General features: G+C 34.6%; 1 protein-coding gene across 1 annotated transcript; it reads left to right on the top strand.

The window, feature by feature from the left end:
• The first annotated feature begins 441 nt into the window (after positions 1-441).
• On the top strand, positions 442-22,518 carry LOC129269319 (cAMP-dependent protein kinase type I-beta regulatory subunit-like). The gene is made up of 11 exons (XM_064106060.1): positions 442-453; positions 1,490-1,672; positions 3,216-3,307; positions 6,796-6,857; positions 10,843-10,889; positions 13,247-13,345; positions 14,048-14,107; positions 15,710-15,770; positions 16,368-16,489; positions 17,895-17,976; positions 18,564-22,518. Exons 1-11 carry the CDS (start codon positions 442-444, stop codon positions 18,734-18,736), a joined length of 993 nt encoding a protein of 330 aa, XP_063962130.1. The 3' UTR covers positions 18,737-22,518.
• The last annotated feature ends 313 nt before the right edge of the window (positions 22,519-22,831 follow it).

Below are 22,831 nucleotides of genomic sequence, written 5' to 3'. Positions count from 1 at the left end.
TAGGCTGTGAGATAATTCTGAACGGTTATATGAGGAATACCCCTACCTACTATTTGTGAACACTTGAATGTTTCTACCTGCCGAGTGGCTGTGTATTGTGTATTTGGGGTCTGACTTGGAAGGTGAATTGGATTAGAAGTTTCAAGGCGTAAATTAATGGTAAATTATAGTACTGAATTTGATTATGAGCAAGTGTGATAATAAGCATTGTTTTAAGAAATTTTGATGGTGGTAAGCAGTGTTTCCAAGTTATAACATAAAGCATAACTCATTGTGTTTTGAAGTTGTTGAACTTCCCATGTACATGTAATAATGTACATGTATGTGCAACATATGTGTTTTTTCCATATACTGCAAGAGAGGTTGTTCATCTACGTGTACTGTATGTGATTATCTTATGAGCGCATACACATGTCTTCACATTAATGCTGTTTTGTGAAGATGACTTCGAATGTGATTGTCCAGTAGAAAGGAGAATTTGATTGAAAATAAAGAAACATTTGCTGGGGTTTTGTAGAAGGTGCATTCTGAATTTGCAGTTGTGTCTTGGATTGAAGATAATAATGAGAGATGTTAATGTTAAATATCCAATGGGTTCACAGTTGACACTGATTAATGTGTGAACCTCAAGTAGATACATTAGGTCTAATGAAGACATGTTCATTGTAAAGTATTGTTTATAAAAAATACTTACATTAGCTTAACCATTTGGGACAAAGTGACTGCATGTTTTACCTAATAAAAGCTATGAGAGAGAGAGATTTTTCTTGCATCAGTAATTTTATTGAACTGGTTGTTTCTTTTTTTTGTAACAAAATGTATGGCAATGTGTTGGAACATTTATCTTTTCTCTCTAGGATGCCAAAGCAAAGACCCAGAAATTAATATGTACATTACAATGATATAATGGGTTGACTGACCCAAAGGAGTCCAAGAGCTCGTTCTCATGATGCTTTCTAAAACTAGTTTACTGGAAACCGATTCAGGAAACCAGATTGGAAGATTGCTTTGCTAGCGTTCCCACTAGATCACACAAAAGTGGTTTTCAAAATCACTCCACGTAAAGCGATCTTGTTGCTATAGAAACGCTGTCAGTGGGGTGACACGTTTCACACGAAATTAGAAACCGGAGCATAGGCATTCTACACTTGTCGTGTGGAGTAGCGCGCTCAAAATGTGCGAAGATAGCTTCCTGAAAAAGAGTTGTATCCTCACTTACTCTAAAACCAGTTGAGCGAGGCAAAGCGATCTTGAAAACTGCATTGCGAGGTGGTTTGGAAGATCACTTCAACCATTCTCACTACACTTTAAACTAGTTTCCAGTAAACTAGTTTTAGGAAGGTAGTGAGAACGGTATCCAAATCACTGTATGTTTTCATATTTACATGCCTAATATACTATAACAAGCACTCTTTACAAATTATCCAAATGATTATACTTTTGAAACATGTCATGTTACTAATCTACACTTTTTATTTTTTGTCTATAGGATACCAAACCCAAGTCCTCTCAGGGGGCCCAGTCTTCCCAGGCACAGCCCTCAGTGAGTGAGGAGCGAGAGGAGGAGATCTCCCCTACCCCACCGGTAGTTCAGCCCAAGGGCCGTCGCCGCCGCGGTGCCTTCAGCGCCGAACCGTACACAGAGGAGGATGCCACGTCATACGTCAAGAAGGTAATTGCTCTCTCTATATCATGATTGAAACGGAAACAAATAAGATATTTCCCTTTTCGAAATAAATGTTTTACCAAAAAAAAAAAAATTTGAGCGTAATAAATTTAGATGAGTGGTCCTATACTCATCGACTGATGTTGATCTGTGAAGTAATCCATGAGTGAGCATGTTTAAAAAAAGTTGTATTGTATTTGAAAAGAAGTAAATTTATTGTGTCAAACAATAATAATAAATAATAAAAATAATGTAGGATTTGTATAGCGCACGTATCCACCTTGCTAGGTGCTCAAGGCGCTCCTATAAACAACAAATATAGCATGACTATAGTATACATGTAGGTACCATTTTTGGAAAGCGGCAGCATCATCAACATAGAAATTTTAACTAATTTTGGGGTGTATTAAGACATCCATAGCAGATATAGGTCTTAGAGATGCAGATAACGTACATGGTTAGCTTTTTATATTGGGACTAAATGCAGATGACGACATTGAAAATAAAACACAGTTTTTGCTTCGTCACTCAATATGAAAGAGGTATGGCACATCTACTGTATGTCACATCTGTAGCTTGTTCATGCCCTGGCGGCATGTAGACAATATGCGAAGAGAAAAATGTGGTTATATTAGATTTTGATACAATCAATTTTGGACGTTCATGTACATTGTATGACGATGTCTGAAGGAGAGTAATATTCCTAATCATATTCTGAGAAACAGGAAGCGGAGGGTAGCACTAAATTAGGTAATACAAGAACAAATATTCTCAATTCTTAACATCTCTACAGGTATACCCTTCCCTATATAGATAGAAATTCACAATGTATTAAAGCAAAGCACTTTCAGTTAAAAGTTGTGAAGGTAATACTTGTGAGCAATATGATATTGTTCAGTTTGAAAAAAAAAAAATATTGTACATAATTTCAACTCTACCTGTTTAAATTTTGCCCCTCTGCCTACTGAAAAAAAAATGGGGCTGCGATGAAAAAGATAATTCAATCTGTAATATTTGTTCTCTCTTTTTCTGTTTTCCCCCTGCCATTTTCGTCCTTCAATTACCAGGACTGGCTCAATCATGCATCAGTTATAAACATGTTTTCCCTAAGGCTTCTGGAAGACCATTTAATTATTGACGAACAGTTTTTATATTTTGTATTTCATGTCAAATATTGGGCTCTGTTTATTGACTGTTTTTCTTTCATGGTGATTATTACATTAACTTTGAAATTTGAAGGGCTATCAGTGAATATGCAGAATTAGAGTGTACTCTCAAGAAGCTCCATAGGAAAATCTGAGATGTGAACTTGCCTATTTGCGATTATGGGAACATTTACTATTTGTGAAATTATTTTTATCAATTATTTTTTTTAGAAAGCGGAACTTTAGATGTATACAAAAAATGTAGATATGTAGAGGGTAGGCAACTAGAGGGATTTCATAAAGTACTTTAATTATTTTACTTGGCTTATTGTCTGCAAAATATCTTGTTATTTTTAGAATTTTCTTATTATCTCTGATATGCTTTCCTTTTCTTTAATTCTCAGGTGATTCCGAAAGATTACAAGACTATGGCAGCGCTCTCCAAAGCCATATCAAAGAATGTTTTATTCTCCCACCTGGATGAGACAGAGAGAAGGTGGGTTTCTCATTCTGTGTCTGAAAAATATAAATTTTCATCAGGGCTCAAGTTAATCTTAAGGTGACAGGTGCCCTATTACCGTGCGGAAACGACTACGGGTATATAATCAAGCATAGGATTCTTACTTAGTACCTGTACCCCAACAAACTATATATTTTTGGAAAGCTTATGAGCTGATCTACACAAAAATTTGCACTGTGGCATATTAGCTTTAGGCATAAGCAAAATATGGTCATTCAAAGTCATGACTTTAAAAATCATGATTTTTCTCTATATGAACTTTCTATGGTTATAACTTCACAACATAGAGTGTAATTTAAGTTTTGATGGATTAATTTAATTCTCTGACTTCTTTGTGATGAATTTATGATGGCTTTAAGAAATATTCATAGTAGAATTGTAAAAATTATGGATTAAACAAGCAGTCAGATAATGAGAAATTCAGAAAGGACTTTTATACACAACTCCACCTGTGGGGGTACCATGCACAAAAACTATCATTATTTTGTTGTACTCTTCAAGATACACAATTCTACAAAATTTCATGCAAATCCAATGATTAGAACTCAAGTTATTACATTTTTCATTTAAAAAACTGAAATTTTGTATAATATCACGATAAAGAAAGGGCTATAATACTAATAATAACGGACATTTGTAACGCGCCATGTCTGTCACATAGTGTATGTAACTTGAAGTCGCTGCCATATTGTGCAATACAGTAGCTCTCCCTATTTGGCCAACAGAGGGTGGTAGTCCACTTTGCTACATGGAATATCTGGGGCTTCAGCCAAAAAAATCTGGGGATTTTCTGATTTTTTTAAAGGCAGTATCAAAGGTTTTGGGGACAGATTTAATCACTTCCGGTGTGTAAAATACTACTTCCGGTTTGAGAAATTTATGAAAATATGTTTTAACCCCCCTCTTATTTAAAAAAAGAGGTAGAATATTGAGATAAAACAAGTTGCATGATGAAGTACATACATGAAACTAGCAAAGGAGACAAAAAAATTAAAATCATTAAAAAAAATTTTTTTTAGGGCACCTGTCACCTTAATAAGCCAACTTGGCCATTGCTGTATACTCTTTTGATTGGCGTCAGTGCACCTGACTTTGCCCTCAAAGGGGAAAAAGTGGTATTACCTTTGATAAAAATAAATATTCATACCTGACTTTCAAATTTATCAGAATTGAAGGTAAAACCCAACATCGATCATAAAAAGAATTAACAAATCATCAAACAGAAACATAGGAAGGAAAGCAAACAAAAAGGTGGACATTGAAAGAAATTGGGTAATAACTAGTGAGCAAGGGAGACAAGATAAATGAAAAAGATGAAGGGATTTTTAGTTTAATAGAGAGGCAAGGAGTGAAGAAAACAAAGGAAAGAAAAAAGGATAGAAGAAAAAGGGAGAGAAAGAGGTAAAGGAAGGAAGAAAAAGTGAGAATGAAGATAAAGAAAGGAGAGGGTCTATCAATGTGAGGTCAAATCATATGTATAAGAAGACATGATATAAGATCCATTTATCATGAAGAAAAATCCAATTACATGTACTTTGGATATCCCAAGGAAAAAATGGCATGACCCAATGGTACTATGCAAGCCATCTTGGGGAAGATCTCTCAAAGCAAGATTGATAATGATGAAATACTTAGTTCCATAAGGATATCAAATATAAAGTTTTAATTTTTATATTTTATTGAATAAAAACAATTATTTTTGAATTTTTGAATCTGATCTATTTTTAACTTCATGAAAATATCTGTCAAATTTATGTGACATCCCAATAGCCAGTCCAGGTTTTCTGTAATGAACTATATGGTCATTTTGATTTTGGACCTCAAGATTCAAAATTGATAATTAGCTCATCAGAAAGAAAAATATTTCTTAAAGTAGTGGTGGGCTATAGAATGTTGATGTTTCAGATCATAGAGAGGACCAGCTCAAAAGGTGCAGCTTGTGCTCCTGAGCATTTTGACACCTTTTACAGAAAAATTGGTCGAACATTGAGGGGTGCCGCCCAAAAAACGATTTTGGGCAAAAAGGTTGACCTCAACCCATTTTAGTCAAAATCGTATTTTTCGGCTTCTGCATAAGTTATTTTAATGATTTTTGTGTCAATTTCTATGTTGATTTGGACAAGGAATTCATTTTTAACAATAAAAAGATATATAAATTCTGTCTTTGTAGTTGAAATTTAACCCTTACTTAATTTGGGATGGGGTCAATTTGACCCCCCTTGACAAATTTCGTCACTATGTGACCGCAAGACATTTTTAGACCTCGCCATTCAATGAATTTTTTCTTTCAAGCTTTTTGCATCTTCTGAGACCAAATTTGTGATGCCTGGGTACATGGTTCCGAAATCACGCAACCTTTTTGAAGTGCATGTCAGACCCAAAGGTGCTCAAAAACATGATTACATGTACAAAGTCAATGCAAATTGGGTTAATAACACTATTAGCATTGACTCTGTACACGGAATCACATTTTTGAGCAATTTTGGTTCTGACATGCACTTACAAAATATTGCGTAATTTCAAAACCATGCACCCAGGCATCGCAAATTTTGTCTCAGAAGATGCGCAAGGCTTGAAAGTAAAAAGTCACTGAGCGGTGAGGTTAAAAAATTTCTTGTGGTCACGTAGTGATGAAATTTGTCAAGGGGGGGGGGTCAAATTGACCCCATCCCAAATTAAGTAAGGGTTGAATTTCGATTACAAAGGCAGCAGTTATACATCTTTTTATTGTTAAAAATTAATTCCTTGTCCAAAATAACATAGAAATTGACACTTAAATCACACATAAATCATTAAAATAACTTATGCAGAAGCTGAGGTATACAATTTTGATGAAAATGGGTTGAGGTCAACGACCTTTTTGCCCCAAATCGTTTTTTTGGGCGGCACCCCCTCGATGTTTGACCGATTTTTCCTAAAAGGGTAAATGCTCAGGAGCACAAACTGCATTTGCGCTGGTCCTCTCTGTGATTTGAAATATTGACATTTTTTCACCCTGTATAGCCCACCATTACTTTGAGGCAGTTTTTCTGACTGTGTACAGGTTAAACGAATCTAGATCTGTATGCACAACGTATACATGTTTGTTGGTCAACCTCAGCTCCACTAAAATTCTTCTTTGATCAGGTAGTATATTTGATCACTTTTAACCACAACAAGTTGCATATACAAGTAGTGTTAATGCTTAGGATCTGATTTTTCAACCATTATAAAGAAAAAAAATCATTTTGGCTGACTTATCGTGGATGGTGTTTAGCTGGGCAGTCATATAACACATACTTTGTTACCCGGTATTGATGAAGATTGGCATGGGCACAGTTGCACACTGCTTCATAATCTGTGTGTGTCTATTGACATAAATGAGAAAACAATTATTTTATACACAGAATAGTGCTTGATGTAGCCAACCAATATTAATCACTATTGATGTTATTTTCTTTGATATTCCCTTTCAATTACTCCAGTGACATATTTGATGCCATGTATCCGGTCAAGCACGATGCTGGCCAGGTGGTCATACAGCAAGGTTAGTTGACTTTTAATGTAGTACTACATGAATATAGCCTACCATATTAATTATAGAGGAATCCAACCCAGGTGGAAGTTGTTTGGAAAGGAACGGAGGAGAATCAGAAAAGCTTATTGGTTGAATATACATATTGCGGTATCTGTCTAGGGTCCTATCAGCAAAATAACGAGTAAGAAAGGAGGAGGTATTAAAAATTCTGGAAAATTCATTGACCTCATTCAAATATGCCATCCAAAGTGGCCTATATATGTATGTGAATGTTGTGTGGATAGCTGGCATACATTATGTGAAAAGGGAAGGGACGATGCAGTAGTATTGTTATCCTTTGAAGTATGTGAACTGTTAAATCCCTAGATGATTACTAGGATTTTTGGACTGTTCAAACTTTAACAGCAAGTGGATAATTATTCTATTGCACAAACAACAAGCTGCACTCTCGCAAATTATGATACGGAATCATCTTTGATATTAGTAAACCTTTCTTCCTACTCTCATAACAGACAGTGAACAGTCATGATGTTGCTTTTGACAGGTCATTGGTAAATCCCCAAATAAATGTCTATGCCCCATTGCATTTAAGTTACTATTATGGTAATCTTGTCATTCAATGGTAACTATAATTGCAGCAATTTAAATTAGCCAATCAGAATCAAGGGTTTCATTTAAGTTACCATTAGATGGCAAAATTACTATATTAAAACTTTTTTTGCGACGGTCCTTGTATAATCTCTTCCAATCATTTGATTATGATACACTTCATACACCTTGACTATGATACACTTCATACACCTTGACTATGATACACTTCATACACCTTGACTATGATACACTTCATACACCTTGACTATGATACACTTCATACACCTTGACTATGATACGCTTCATACACCTTGACTATGATACACTTCATACACCTTGACTATGATACACTTCATACACCTTGACTATGATACACTTCATACACCTTGACTATGATACACTTCATACACCTTGACTATGATACACTTCAAACACCTTGACTATGATACACTTCATACACCTTGACTATGATACACTTCATACACCTTGACTATGATACACTTCATACACCTTGACTATGATACACTTCCTACATCTTGACTATGATACACTTCATACACCTTGACATTTGACATCTTTTGCCAAAAAAACCTCTACTGAACCAGTAAGTAAACTTCACATAGCACTTTATTTCAAGTAGGTTTAGTGCCTTTCAGGTTTTGTTTTTTTCTTAATGCACATTTTAATAACCAATTCAATAGATCATGGAGGATGAAGGATAAATAAAGAAGGATTGAACATTCTCCCTTACCCTCACATGCACACACTCATAGATTACCCCTCATCCCCCCCCCCCCCCAGATGTGCCAATGTCTATCTTCATTTGCTTCATACTAGATGTATTAGTTTATAATGGCTAGTAAAACGAGAGGGCTCACTATGAATTCTTATGATATAGATATTGCATCCACAAATAATAATAATAATAATAATACATGTATATAATCGATGAGTGTTTGGTACTGCAAAATCGTAAAATGGCCTTAAAAACTTACCTACTTTTTACTTATCAGAGTAAAATTGCATGAATGAACAGAATTCTAGAATGAAAGAATGTGTATTTTTCGGTTCTATTATATACTGTTTTGTTCTAGCATTCTGTTCATGCGATTTTAGTCCAATGAGTGCATGTCAAAAAGCTTGTCCATTTTTAAATATGTTCATTTTGTCTACCGATATTTACATGTACAATGTATGTGTCTATAATAAAAATTTTCAAATGCTTCATCTATAATCAACTCCCTCCCTGAGCAATTTTTTAGGGGAGAAAGAATATGAAAAGTATTTGGTTGAATTCATGTAGAAATTGGCATACTTGAATTTACTTGTAATTGAAATCAGTGGCAGTGATGTGTTTCCACTCACCTGCCTATGATTAATGAACTAGTTTTAAACTCTCATGCAATGGGTATCATATTAATTGTTTTCATGATACTACGTATCATTTTTCATGTGGACATTTAGCCCATTAACGTGATGAATGTCCATGCTCTAGCGATGACATATTTCTCGTACCATATCATATTGGCTGTTGCGCTAATTTTACTAATACCATCTTTGACTACATGTTTTAGTATGAAAATTGAAATTCAAACTTTTTAAGATTAATTTATGGCTGTACACCACAGCATAGTTCCATAGTAAATTTCTTTTTTTTTAAGCAATCACTTAGGTCCAGTAAAAGAAATAGCAATATATATGTACATGTATGTAAATTTAAAAATGAGATACAGGAAAAAATGGAATTATAAAGCTACATGTAGCTTTTTGCATTTGTAAGAATAGATACAAATATTAAATTGTAGTCAACAGGTTCAATGAAAGATTGATGATAAATGAATATGCAAATTACATAAAGTGAATAGATAAAAGGAAATAAATGCTATAGAAATCTAAACAGAAATGATGGAAATCAAATTGAGAATAACTTGAAAATTGTTTTTAAAAGCTAAATTGTTCCATTTTATAGGGTAACAGTAACCTTTGTGGTGTTTACACATCTACTTTAGATGAAACCAAAGCGATATCTTCCTCCTGAAATATAAAACAAATATTTAGCTGGAAATTTTTTTGTGAAAGGACATGTTTGGTCACTGAGCTGTATATTTAGATCAAAGTAGATATTACATGTACATGCACGAGTACAATGAGCCATTTCTATTTTACCATCTATCTTAGGTACATGTAGTATAAACGTTCCTAGATTGATTTATAGTATTCTATTTTCTATTTGTCAAAATATGTTGAATGCAAGTGTGGAAGTGATTTGAGTGGATGTAGTGGGGAATGATGCTGCCATACAAGTAGAAAGTGGGCCAGGTAGTGGCTTATTAGCTATGTCCTTCCATAACACCTGAAATTGGACGTATATCCCCCCCCCCCCCCAGAAGTTAATAGTGTAAATCCCATCAAAATTTGGGCTTAAATTGTAAAATTTAAAGAAATTGGTGACTATTTTTAATACACTTCTAAGGTCTTTGATGAAGACGGCATTGTAAGAGACCTATGCATAAAATGTTAGAAATTATTGGGTTTTTTTACGTCACTCCTTGGTTTTGAACCTTTGAATGTTTTGTATGAGTAAGTAAATCCCTTGTCAGCACTGAGCAAGGAGTATAGATGGCAGATAAATATAAGGAAAACACAAAAATTCTATACATATAGGGCTGTGCTTTATAGGTTAGATCATAAAAAAGTGATTTTATTCAATGAACTCATCACAAATGATACAATTACAATGCCTTGTTGATATACTATAACAATGCCTTTAATATCATTTCATATTTATAGGGAGCATTGTAATGAATAAATAATCACTATTTCCACTTGTTTGATCAAAACAACTCATCTGTTACTGATATGTTTGTTACACTGTAATTATCACATGTATACTAGACACTTTAAATGGGAAGGAAACGCCCTTGGAATGTTGTCAGCGTTTATTGAAGTGGAAATATACACATAAATTTCTGATTATCGCTACATAAGGATACAGTGTTAGTAACATGATAAACTTTTATTTGTACATAATGATACATCTGTATGTACAGGAACTTCCAGAATGAAATATAATGATTGCAACAAAAAAAACAAGCAAGGTTTCTGTTAATAAGTGATGAACTGAACTTCACAATGTTCACAGATATATAGCGAGATAGAATGGCAGAATGAATGAGAATGGTTGTGATTCGCATGCTAAGATTTTCATATTGCTCAGTTGTGTGTAATCATCAGACTGTTCACATCAATCGTTTATCACTCACTCGTGGCTATTAACCGGACCGATTCACCATGAAAAGTTTTGAATGCCCTGAAAAGAATTTATCAACATGATTGTCACTTTCATCTATCGTTTTTTTTCTCTCTCTCTCTTCCTCCTCTTTCTCTCCCTTGGCTTGAATAGGAGATGAAGGCGATAACTTCTATGTCATTGACTCCGGAGAAGTTGACGTAAGTACTATTCCCTAATTGATGTTTTTATCTCCTCTCTGTGATGGCATTACCCACAAATTTTAATGATTTACCATATAGCTAATTTACCTTCATGTAGAAAGAGAATACACGAGTATCCTTATTTCTAGATTGTAAAATAATTTCTGTTTACTTTGCACTTTTTAACTCCTCATACCTCAAAAATCACTTTGGATTTTGTAATTTTAAAGCCCTTCTCACCCCTTTATATTGAGAAAAGAAATTACATAGATATTGTAAAATTATTCAAAACCAAAAGAACAATTGCATGGAAATTATATCTGTCGTCTATTGCAATGTCTGTATTGTGTTTATTTGTTTTTCACATTTCTTCTTCCAAATTCTATAATCAATACAAATTTTGCTTCTCTCTATTTGTTTGAGTACTGTAAAGAGTATATATTTAGGCAGGGGCCGCGGAACAGTTTTGAAAGGGGGGGTCTGACAATGAAAAATGGGACAGGAGGTCTTATGCCACAGTAATATAGTTAACGTTTTCTGTCCCTGGCATTCCTATGGTTGATATTTCTTATCTTGTATTGTTTATACTGAAATGTTTTTTTTTTTGTAATTTTCTTTGCCGAATAATAATAATAATGATAATTACAAAAATATCACAATCAGATGGTAAATTTGACGTTTTTGTACACTGGTTTGGAAAAAAACAGTGGGCATGAAGCCCCCCCCCCCCCAATTGTTTTTTAAAAGGGGTGGGGGCTGAACATGCAAACAATCACTATCAGATGGAAATTTTAACAATTTTGTAGACTCGTTTTAAAAAAGCAGAGGCCTAATAATGTGAAGTATGTGATCTGCTTATCGCCTTGCAAAAGTGTAAATAATAACCATTCTACAAAACTTTCATTAATTCTATAATGCAAATTCAAATTTAGTTTTTAAGGGGATCGAGGAGACCCTCTCAGCGATGTTCTCATTATGTTTATTATCAAACGCCCTTTGAACAATTGCTTTATATGAATTTGGTTATGTTAATGTATTTCTGAAAAGTATTTGCAAAGATTATACCCCTGAAATTTTTGTCCCATTGTATTCTTGAGAAGTGGCAATATACTGTACCTGAAAAAAACCCACACACACAATGAAAGTTGGGAACCCAACCATTTTTATTTTGATATTTTGAATATAAATTTTACCCATAGCTGTACAATTTTACTGCAGATCACATCTTTTACACAACATGCACATGTATTTCATGATAAACATAATTTTTCTGACAATGAGTTCAAACTTTTAATATGAATAATATTTAGATTTAGCCAAATTTGATTCATGCTTGAAGGATAAGAATATAGAAAGTTTTATTGGAACCCTGCTGTCGATCACTTTCACAACATAATCCAATGAAATACATTTACCTTTTCTTCTAGACATACATGTACTTAAATCTATTCATGCAGAATAAATTGTTTGTAATTCAATCGTCTGGTCGTGCATTGCCTTGGAGTTTTGGGTTTAGATTAGATAATTATAATGGCTGTTGCGGCATATTATGATAAATGACTGTTCATGCACACTCGATTAGTATATCATAAAATCTTATATGGATTAAAAAATGTGATTTCCTTGGGAAGTGTGTATGCATCATATGCACAATATATTGTTTGTACATGTACATTTATATCCTTGTAGATGTGCAATTAATGTTGTAACCATTGAGAATTTCCCAAGGCATTAATTGCCATCATTTACGTACTTGCTCCCCATTAATTGCATTGCATTGAAATCTCTGTATTAAGACATGATATCTTTGTTAGATTTGGAAAAGAATTAATATTTATTAATGATGTTAACATATCAGTTATAGTTATACAAAGACAAATATAGATGTCTAAAATGGTAATATTCATGATGATGTTTAATTTAAACCAATATTTGACATTGATATCAAGCAAATCAATCTGTCTCACTGTTATGTTTTATCTTTTATTTTTGTCTTTTTATGAGAATATATAGTGATATTCTGAGGATTCTGGACCCAATATTGTTTATTCTTTCACTGTTTCAGTGTGAGGATATTTCATCACCATTGTCATATTATGATGCAGCCATATAACACATTCTTATGAGAAAATTTATTCAAGGAAAAAAGAAATCGTAGTCTTTATAAACAGATATGCTCACCTCACCAGGACATTGCACTGCTTAATAAAGTTCATTTTCAGTACATTCTGTCTCACAAATTTGCTCTATGTCAATCAGAGCCTGTGGTTTCAATAACTTGTCACTGCAAGTTTTGTGAAACCTGTCCCAGATTTGACTGCGCATATGCATACAGTAATATGGTATTATTTTGTGACTCTCTTGTGTACATGTAGATCTTTGTTGATGGTGAGCGTGTCGTCACTCTGAGCGAAGGAAGCAGTTTTGGAGAACTGGCCCTCATCTATGGCACCCCAAGAGCTGCAACAGTCAAGGTATGTGTTGGGTTGTTTCATGATTGTTTGTATTTTTGTCTTTCTGTGGACCCTATGACTATGTTCAGAGTTGCCAATTAGTAGGATTGAATCTTGTTTAGTAGTATTTTGAAGGGGAATGTGCCACTAACAAGGATATTCCCCTAGAAATAGAAATTTTAAACTTGTAAGAATGATGATTTGGGGGTATGTTTTTCAACATTTTTAAGAAAAATTAGGATTTTATTCTTGAAAATACATGTAGGTTAAAAAGAAATGGGAAAATGATATTTTTTTTTCACAATGAAGGTTGGCAACTCTCTGTCTGCAGCACTTCAAGATGATGTTCAGGTTTTGTGCCCTATTACATATAATATACAATCAGCCATAAAATTAAGCCTAAATGTAAGCTACAATGTATTCATTTCTGTTCAAATGTAATGAATGATTTGTATGCATAAAGTTTACTATGAATTGTAATTATTAACTATATTTCTTTATATTACAATACAATTTGGAATGGGCTAAATTCAAGGATGATTTGATGGTTGGTCATTGAGAGAAGCATCTATAGAAAAAAAATAGTTAGGCCTCCAGATAAACACAAGATCAGCCAAATAATCGTAAAGAAAACAGCATCCTGTGTGTGTGTCCATCTACCCTTGTATACAAGATTGTGATGTAATATGATTGTAATATTCTCTTAATGTGTTGTTTTGTCAGGCTAAAACTGATATGAAATTGTGGGGAATCGACAGGGACAGCTACAGACGAATTCTCATGGTAAGTAATCACCTACATCTTTGGGATGACAAGGGAAAAACAGGGGCTAAGAGGTTTTTTGCATACTATTGTATTAATTAAAAGTGATGTGCAGTCACACTTGCAATCTCCTACTTGCATGTATTTTCTACGCATCACCTCGCTGTGCATTTATAAATGAGATTACTTGTTATAAATGTTGTTTGCATGTTGGTATTTCACAAGGTAATAAGAATTCCTAATAGAAACCTTAAATCCCTGTTGACTTTTGCAAATTTTCAATTTGTAAGTGCATTTGCTTTTGATGGTTGTTTTTTCTAATCCATGAAATTAAAACAAAATATATTAAGCAAATGGAAAAAAAAAAACATGTTGCCAATTTGAAGATTTAAAACTGATCAAATGGTGAATCTGCTCCTAACCAATCAAAATGCTCTATAGCAGTAGCGTGTAAAAGAAGTTTGTCACCTTCCATTGATCAGTGGTTTTATGAGAGTGGGCCCTGATTTCCTAGTTTTAGCAGCAAGAAACCATTATCTAGTGTCCTGGGTGGGATGACAAGTCAATAGAAAGATATTGATTTCTGTGCTAACTCACCAAATTAGCCCATACTGCTGCGGAAAGTACAACTTTTACACCGCATGCCCGTAATGAATGTTCTCTGGAGAAGTACACGTCCAAGTGACGTAGGGTAATATGATAGGATGAGGGAGAGGGGTAGGTGTTTTATTAAGTGCTTGGGGGTATCGATCGGCAAGGAACCTTTAAACTCTTGAGGTGTATGGCCGATGTTTATACAGCTCTATGACATCATCCATGTAAAGGATAGTGCTCTTAAATGAGGCAAGACGACAATGGGAGAGCGTGTGGGAGAGATGATGAATTATGGCTGTTTGTACCATGTTCATCAATCATTGGGATGAATGTGAGACTGTAACATTGACTTTACGTTTATTTGCCCTTATTGTACAATGTCCCAAAGAATCAATGAGCAATGACATTCTACAAATCTTTAAAAGAATATAAATTTAATTGCAAGCATGTTTAAGCTTTTTGGTTTGTGGATCAAAGTCTTTATTTTTCATTCACTCTTTTAAATTTCATACAAATTATCACACCTTATCTTTACACCAAGCATGCCAAAAGTTTATTGCAAAACAACAAAGTTTATTGTAGAACAAAAATGATGAATTATTAAAAAAAAAATGATGATGATGATTATGATCATCGTCATGATGATGATCATGTTCATCATCATGATCATGATGATGATGATCAATTCCTATGATGATGATGATCATCATCATCATCATCATAGGAATTGTATAGCACATTCATACAAATAAATAAATACAACAGTCTGGATGACAAGTTTTCTCCTTTATACATTTTGTATCACAGAAACTAAGAAATGTTTATTGTTCTTTTTGAATAAACAACATCTATAGAATCAGTATGAATGAAAAAGAGATTAAAAGAAAATAGAATTTACCAAATTGAATTCACCAATTGTCATTGCTATCTGATCTGAATTACATGTACATAGCAGATAAAGAATTATAATCTGTTCTTATGAAAATCAGTTGAGTAGCATATAATTCTTTTAATGTTTTCACTTTACAGGGAAGCCAGGTACGCAAGAGGAAGATGTATGAGGAATTCCTCACTAAGGTTTCAATCCTTGGTAAGTCAATAGTTAAAGGCAATTCATGTAATCATGGTAATAATAACGCTGGTGAGGCTGGTGATGATGGTGAGATGGTAATACTGATGATGCTGTTGATGAAGATGAAGATGATGATGATGATGATGATGATGATGAAGATGATGATGATGATGATAATGATGATGATGAAGATGATGAAGATGATGATGATGATGAAGATGATGATGATGGTGGTGGTGGTGGTGGTGGTGGTGATGATGATGGTGAGATGGTAGTGATGGTAATACCGATGATGTTGGTGATGATGATGATGATGACTTTGATAATGATAATGAGTATCATAATGATAATAGTAATTGTGACAATACCAGTGATGCTGGTTATTGGTGATGATAATTATGATTGTGGTGGTGATTATAGTCTCATTAATGATTGTGGTGGTGTTAGTGGTTATGATGATTCTGATGGTGGTAGTGATGATATTGCCAATGATTGTAATAATGATGATATGATAAATATGATTATCAGACTAATACCAAACCAACATTAGCTACATATATACACACGAGTCAGATCCAGTCAGTTTGAAGAGGAATCATCAATCTTCTCTTGCAGAAAACCTTGATATTTGGGAGAACTTGACTGTTGCTGATGCCTTGGAGCCAGTACAATTTGATGATGGTGAGAAGATTGTTGTACAAGGAGAACAGGGTGATGATTTCTTCATGATCATTGAGGTAGGTATACAAATGGTAAATCATAACTTATTTTACAACCATTTGGTCTACAATTGGTTTGTTCTCACCCCGCTAGGTCTACTTTCCGTTTGGTCTCATACCAATTCGTCCAATTACCAACTTATTTTCTATCATTTGGTCTACCATCAGGTCGTCCACTTTCAAATTGCCATTTTGTCCACTCACCATTCTTCTAATAACCACTTGGTCTAATCGCCATTTGGTCCTTATACCATTTGATGTAATTGGATTAAGTGTTAATTGGGCGAAATGAATGGAAAAAAATGGGAAATGTAGTTACTAGACAAAATGGTTGAAGACGGATTGGTGATTAGATGAAGTGATTATTGAACCAAATATTTATTGGACCAAATGGTTTTCAAACAAAATGTTGATGGACGGAATGGCATTAGACTAAATGAATGTAGACAATGTGATGGGTGGACGAGTTGGCAATAGACGAACTGGCAATTTACTGTTCATCTACACTTGTTATTTTTAGTCCATTTACCATTTTGTCAAAATTGCAGTTAGGCTTTTCCCATTTTGTCTAATATCCATTTGGTCTAACACCACTCAGTCTCTATGATTAGAGGAATTGCTTATGAACCAAATTACACACGACAAAGTGTGAAAAAGAAGGAGAAGTAGGAATCAGACCATATCCGCATTGGAATAAGTGACAGTCCAAGTGAGTATTAGACCAAGTGATGTTGCATCAAATGTTAATTAGACCAAGTGGGTGTAGCTATCTGGTAGTGCTAACCAATCTGAAAATTAAACCATCTGCTAGTAGACATAGGCCCGTATTCTGAAGTCTGGTTTAATTTCAACTCTGATTTTAAGTTGTGGTTTAACTATGGAACGCCAGTTGTTACATAATTCTCTAACTCCAGAGGTTCAATGACTCAGCTCATTTGACTCCCAAAACTTTATTAACGGCCTGGGAAGGATAAGTATGGCAGTTGTCTTCACCATTAAAGAATTAGTAAAGAGCACAGTAAACATGAGAAGCAATCACTGTAAACAAAATTTTGAAACGTTTGGCTTCCCATAATTTTAGCATAGAGTTAGACCATGGTCTAAGTTAAACCCGACTTCAGAATACTGGCCAAAGTGAATTCAAACCATCTAAACAACCTCTTGCATATTGCACTATTGCATCACTAGTTTGAAATGCCTTGTTAAGATGCTCTGCTTTATACCATCTGTAGTTCCACCTGATGTTATTTCATCTCAGCTAAATATCAGAATGCCAATTTTCTTTTAAATTTGAAATCAAACAGATTTCAAGATAAAACCTATCTGAGAATGCGACCTCTAGTATTCTATAATGAAAATAACCTGGTTCATCTGTGACTTTATGGTGATGGTTGTTTTCTTCTTTTGCCTGTCCTTAATCTAGGGCCAAGCAGCTGTTCTTCAGCGCCATGGCAGCGACTCAGACATGATTGAAGTGGGCAAACTAGGACCATCGGATTACTTTGGTAAGCCCATACTGAACCCTGTAACAATGGGGGTGTTGCCAGAAATTATTTGTGATCAATTGCAAATTTCTTTTGCAATCAATCCTTTGCTGTATTAGATTAACGTTCAAGTGCAAATGTGCAATTAATTGCAAGATGTGATCGATGATAGAACCCAGAAAAGACTTGCAATTGATCACAAGTTTCTAGCATCGTCCCAAAAGTTTATCAAAATTACAGTAAATTAATGCATGATGATTCTATATTTTTTATGAGGAATCAAACCAAATTTTTAAATTAATTTTAGAGGAAAATTTAAATATACCATATTTCATTTAATAAAATACAAAGATAGTGAGTGCGTGACATCGGTTCCCTCATTTCATAACACTCACATAACACTGTTCGATAAAAATAAGCATAACAAATGTCCTAACTTTCTTATTTTTCCATTTGAATTTGATGAAATTGTCAGTGTTATCCTTGTTTGATTTATTATTATTAAATCAACTTTTGGTCAAGGTGGAGTTGCCCCTGAATTGATCTAAAATGAAATATTGAATTCAATGATTTTCACATTGTCACTTTCTTTTTATTTTGTCAATTAGGTGAGATTGCCTTACTGCTAGACCGACCCCGTGCTGCCACTGTGGTGGCCCGTGGCCCCTTGAAGTGTGTCAAACTGGACAGACAACGCTTCGAGCGTGTTCTTGGACCTTGTCAGGAGATCCTCAAGAGGAATATCTCCAGTTACAACAGCTTCGTACAGCTCTCTGTATAGATCTCATCTCTCGTACTATTCCTCTCCATTCTCCAGCTTGCTCCCTCCCTTGGTCCTCCCTTGCACGCCCCACCTTTTCCCTTCTCTCTATTCCAATTCTATTTGTCTCTCTCAGTCTCTTCCTCCTAGTTTCCCTCTGATCACTTCCTTCTTCCTTTCATAACTCCTCTTGTTCTTCCTCTCTTTCTCTTCGAGAAGATTACTAAGGTTTGTCTTAATTTTAATTCAACAAATGAGAGGGTAAGGTGTAGGACTGTAGCTTCAGAGTTCCACAGTGTTATGTCATGGTGTCCCCTTCCCGTTTATGTTACACCTCAATTGTCTGATTGGGAAGGTGCATTGTCTCTGAGTATAGACCCTCCTTTTAAATGCCATTGATGTGGTAATAGAGTTTTATTATAAAGGGAGTTTCTGTGGAATTATTAAGGTATTTTTAAACTCAGGAGGGTAGCACTAGCATTGATCAGTGTGGCTTGTCATGAACAAATAGTCAGTGACATTCGCCGACTATTTGTTCATGAAATGATACTGCAAATCCTTGCATCTGATTGGCTGAGAGCCATTTAGTAAGTGAAATCATTGACAAAACATTTCATGAAACTCCCCTGGTGATAATCTTGATTGATTCTCCATTATTATGAGGCAGGAGGGGGGGGCTATGGAGCTGTGTTATTTTTAATCTGTGTGTACATTATCCCACAACAGATATGCATCTCATACTTTGCTGAACAGTAGTATGTACATTTAATTATGCGGATTACATTGATGCAGTGCAGGAAGCGCCTTGTGTCCTACATATTCCAAATCAAAGGATTCTAGGTATTGGATATGCCATGATATACTGGTAGGTGATTTTGACCGAGAGCATGTCATGTCTCATTATAGCTGAAGAAAATTTAAGCAGAAGAAATAGGAGGCTGAACACTAGCCAGCAGTACCTCTTTTCTGAAGATACATCATTCTGTAGTATATGTTCTTGTGGAAGCGCCGTGGTGTAGCGGTTCTGACTCTCGCCTTGTAATCAGAGGGTCGTGTGTTCAAATCCCACCATGGCCTAGCGTACTTTGGCAAGGCGTCAATCCACACTTTGCCACTCTCACCCAGGTGCTAATTGGGTACCGGTAGGAAACAACTGTCATTGTGGTTGGTTTAGCAAGTGTGCAGCTAACAGGCTGCTTGAAATGCTATGAATTCAGTGACCGGGTAATAATAATTGTGAAGCGTTCTGAGCAGTCGTAGATAGATAAAGCGCTTTATAAATGCCAATTATTATTATTATTCTCAAGATAACTTTGATGAAGGAAAAAATAAATTGTGTCTTTCCTCCAAAATGAGGAGACAATGGATATACTCCATACTAATCTTTGTTATCTGGGAGTATTGAAGGGTATCTGAAAATCGTTTGTTCTAAATCATTGCAATTTCATCATGCTTGGAGTGCTGAAGGTCCAATTCTCATCGAGGGAAACTACCATGACACCAGTATATGAGTTTATCTAATCTAACCCCTGACAAAATCAGATCCTCTGTGCGTGTAATTTGCTTTCATATATTATACCTGCCTTTTAGCAGTTGGAGAGGAGGTGGGATGTAGACTACTCTGGATGAATAGATGATTTCTTATTTATTGTGATTTTAGGTCCCTGAACCGGTGTGGTGGGTGGTCTTGAATTAACCATGCTTGGATTGGCATGGGTAGCCCTGGGCCCCGTCTTACAAAGAGTTACGATCAATTCAATCAACCGTAACTCCATGGAAATCCGTCAGTGTCATAATTTCTTCTACAGGAAATTCATAAAATGTCCTTTGTAAACAAAGGAGAACACACTGAATTGTCGAGAAATCAATGAATTTATGGATATACATTCATATCTAGATTTTTTTTTGAACAAACATGCATTTTATATGTTGACGTTGCTGGCCGTCCATACTTTGTGATTGATCGGATCAATCTCAACTCTTTGTAAGACGGGGCCCAGGATCCTTGTCTGTGTCCCATGGGTTTCTGTTTAACCCTGTGTATGTATATAGATGACATTGTTTATTCATTAGTCACTGGTGCTGTGTGTTAATGGAGAGAGGGTTTGACATCGCTCAATAGTACAACGTTTAACTTGAATTTGTTCTTGTCAATTTTAAGAGGTTATGCATGATTTTCATAACTCTTATCATTCTTATCAACATGAATAGTTGGATTTGTTTTCAACTAGTGCATCATTGAATTTCTCAGTACAGTTTTGTGTGGGGTAGTATTGATAATCGAGACTCGACCAACTCTTTGTTTCTCTCTCTTATTTCTCTTATGTACTTTTGTTTCATTGTACTTCGTATGTACAGAATTTTATGTGCGTTGATATCAGCAAAATATTTGAGATCCTCTAGAGAAAAAAGTAGAGGAAATACTGCCTCTGGACTTCAGTATTAAATTCATATCAGTTCTGTTTGAAAATCTGCCCATGGAAACTATATATATGCTCAGTGAAATCAATGTTGTAATGCCCATCTTACTAAAAGATGCAATTGATCCAATCAATAATGGAAATCAATCAATGTCAAAGTTCTTCATATAGGAAAAGTGCACAAAATGTCTCTTTGGAAATGAGGAGCACAGTTTTACACGTTGGAATATATATATACATGTATATATCTGGGGCCTGTTTCATAAAAGATCAGTTAAAAGCTACTGAGATTATTCAACTTGATTGGCTGATAGCAAACTTGCTATAGAAATTATGCATTTGTTATTATTAGAAGTCTTTAAGAAACGGGACCCATGTCAAGAAAACTCCGTAAATGGACATATTAGATGTTGGGGTCATTGGCTTTCCATATGTGGGGTTAGTTGGATCAATCGCAACTTGCTGTAAGACAGCAAGGGCCCTGGTTAGTACATTAGACTGAGAAGCACAAAGTTCCTTTGCATATCATTATAAAGGAGCACCACTCTTGCAAGAAGCCGATTCTTGTTTCATACACTGCAAAAATCAGTGGTGTTGAAATTACACCACCAGTGTTTTCAAGAGGATTACACCAGTGTTAACTTCATGGTGTAAGTTACTAAAGCATATTCTGCTTGTTATTTTAACACCTTTGGTGTTATATTCAAACCTAGTCATGTACCTTTAACACTTTAGAGTATGGTCCTCTCAGAACATCAATTGGTGTTATTCCTAACACTGCAGTTTTTGCAGTGTACTAATATCTTCTTGGTAAGACAATTAACAGATATGTCATTATGACATCATCGAGTGATGAATATCAATGGTAATTGGAATGATTTTTAATGTTTTTTCTCATGTATCAGATAAGTGGTGTGCTTTTATTATTGTATTAATGTCAATATTCCAGAACAACCTTTGAAATGTGTTCAAGTACTTGTCTTTTTAACTACCCGAAGCTTGTAAATAGAACCATGTGTAGTTAGAATCCCTATGGTCTTTTGGAGATATCTCTTATAATTTTTGCCCATTATAAATAAAGCACCAAATGTCTCATTTGATATGATTACATTTTTAAATCGATATATTATTTGTTAATATTTTCTGTAATTCTACATGCCACCATGAAGGGAATTATGATATCATTCTGTGGACTTCATGTATACCTTCTTTTGAACTATTTTTTTCTTGCACAATAGATTGTTTATAGATATATAAAAAGAGCATTAACTATTGAATATCTGTGTGTTGTCTTTTCTTGTAGAGTATACCCTGAAAAAAAAATGTTCTGTGAAATTATATTATACTATCATTAAATTCAATGAATGGTGGTGTCTAAAGAAATTGCCTTGGTTTCTCGAGCTTGTTTTATTTATACGTGTCCATAATGTAATGTTAAAATTTAGTTTATATATTAGCATTTTATTTTTCTTTCTTTCTGCTACAAACAAGCATTAAAGGAAATTCTAAAACATGAATTTTTTTTCAAACAATAGCATAAATATAGAAAGGAGCATATAGGTAAAAGTTTGAAGAATATCAGACAAGAAATAGAACAGAAGAGAATGGAACAACATCTGAAGTTGCAGACTGGAAATACACAAAGATAAGAATACATGTACAAATTTATAGTTTCCCTATGAATAGCTCTTAAATA

The sequence above is a fragment of the Lytechinus pictus genome, chromosome 10 (genome assembly GCF_037042905.1).
Source record: "Lytechinus pictus isolate F3 Inbred chromosome 10, Lp3.0, whole genome shotgun sequence".
In the NCBI taxonomy this organism is placed as follows: Eukaryota; Metazoa; Echinodermata; class Echinoidea; order Temnopleuroida; family Toxopneustidae; genus Lytechinus; species Lytechinus pictus.
Note: the sequence above shows the minus strand (reverse complement) of the source record. Positions and strands in the feature narration are given on the sequence as shown.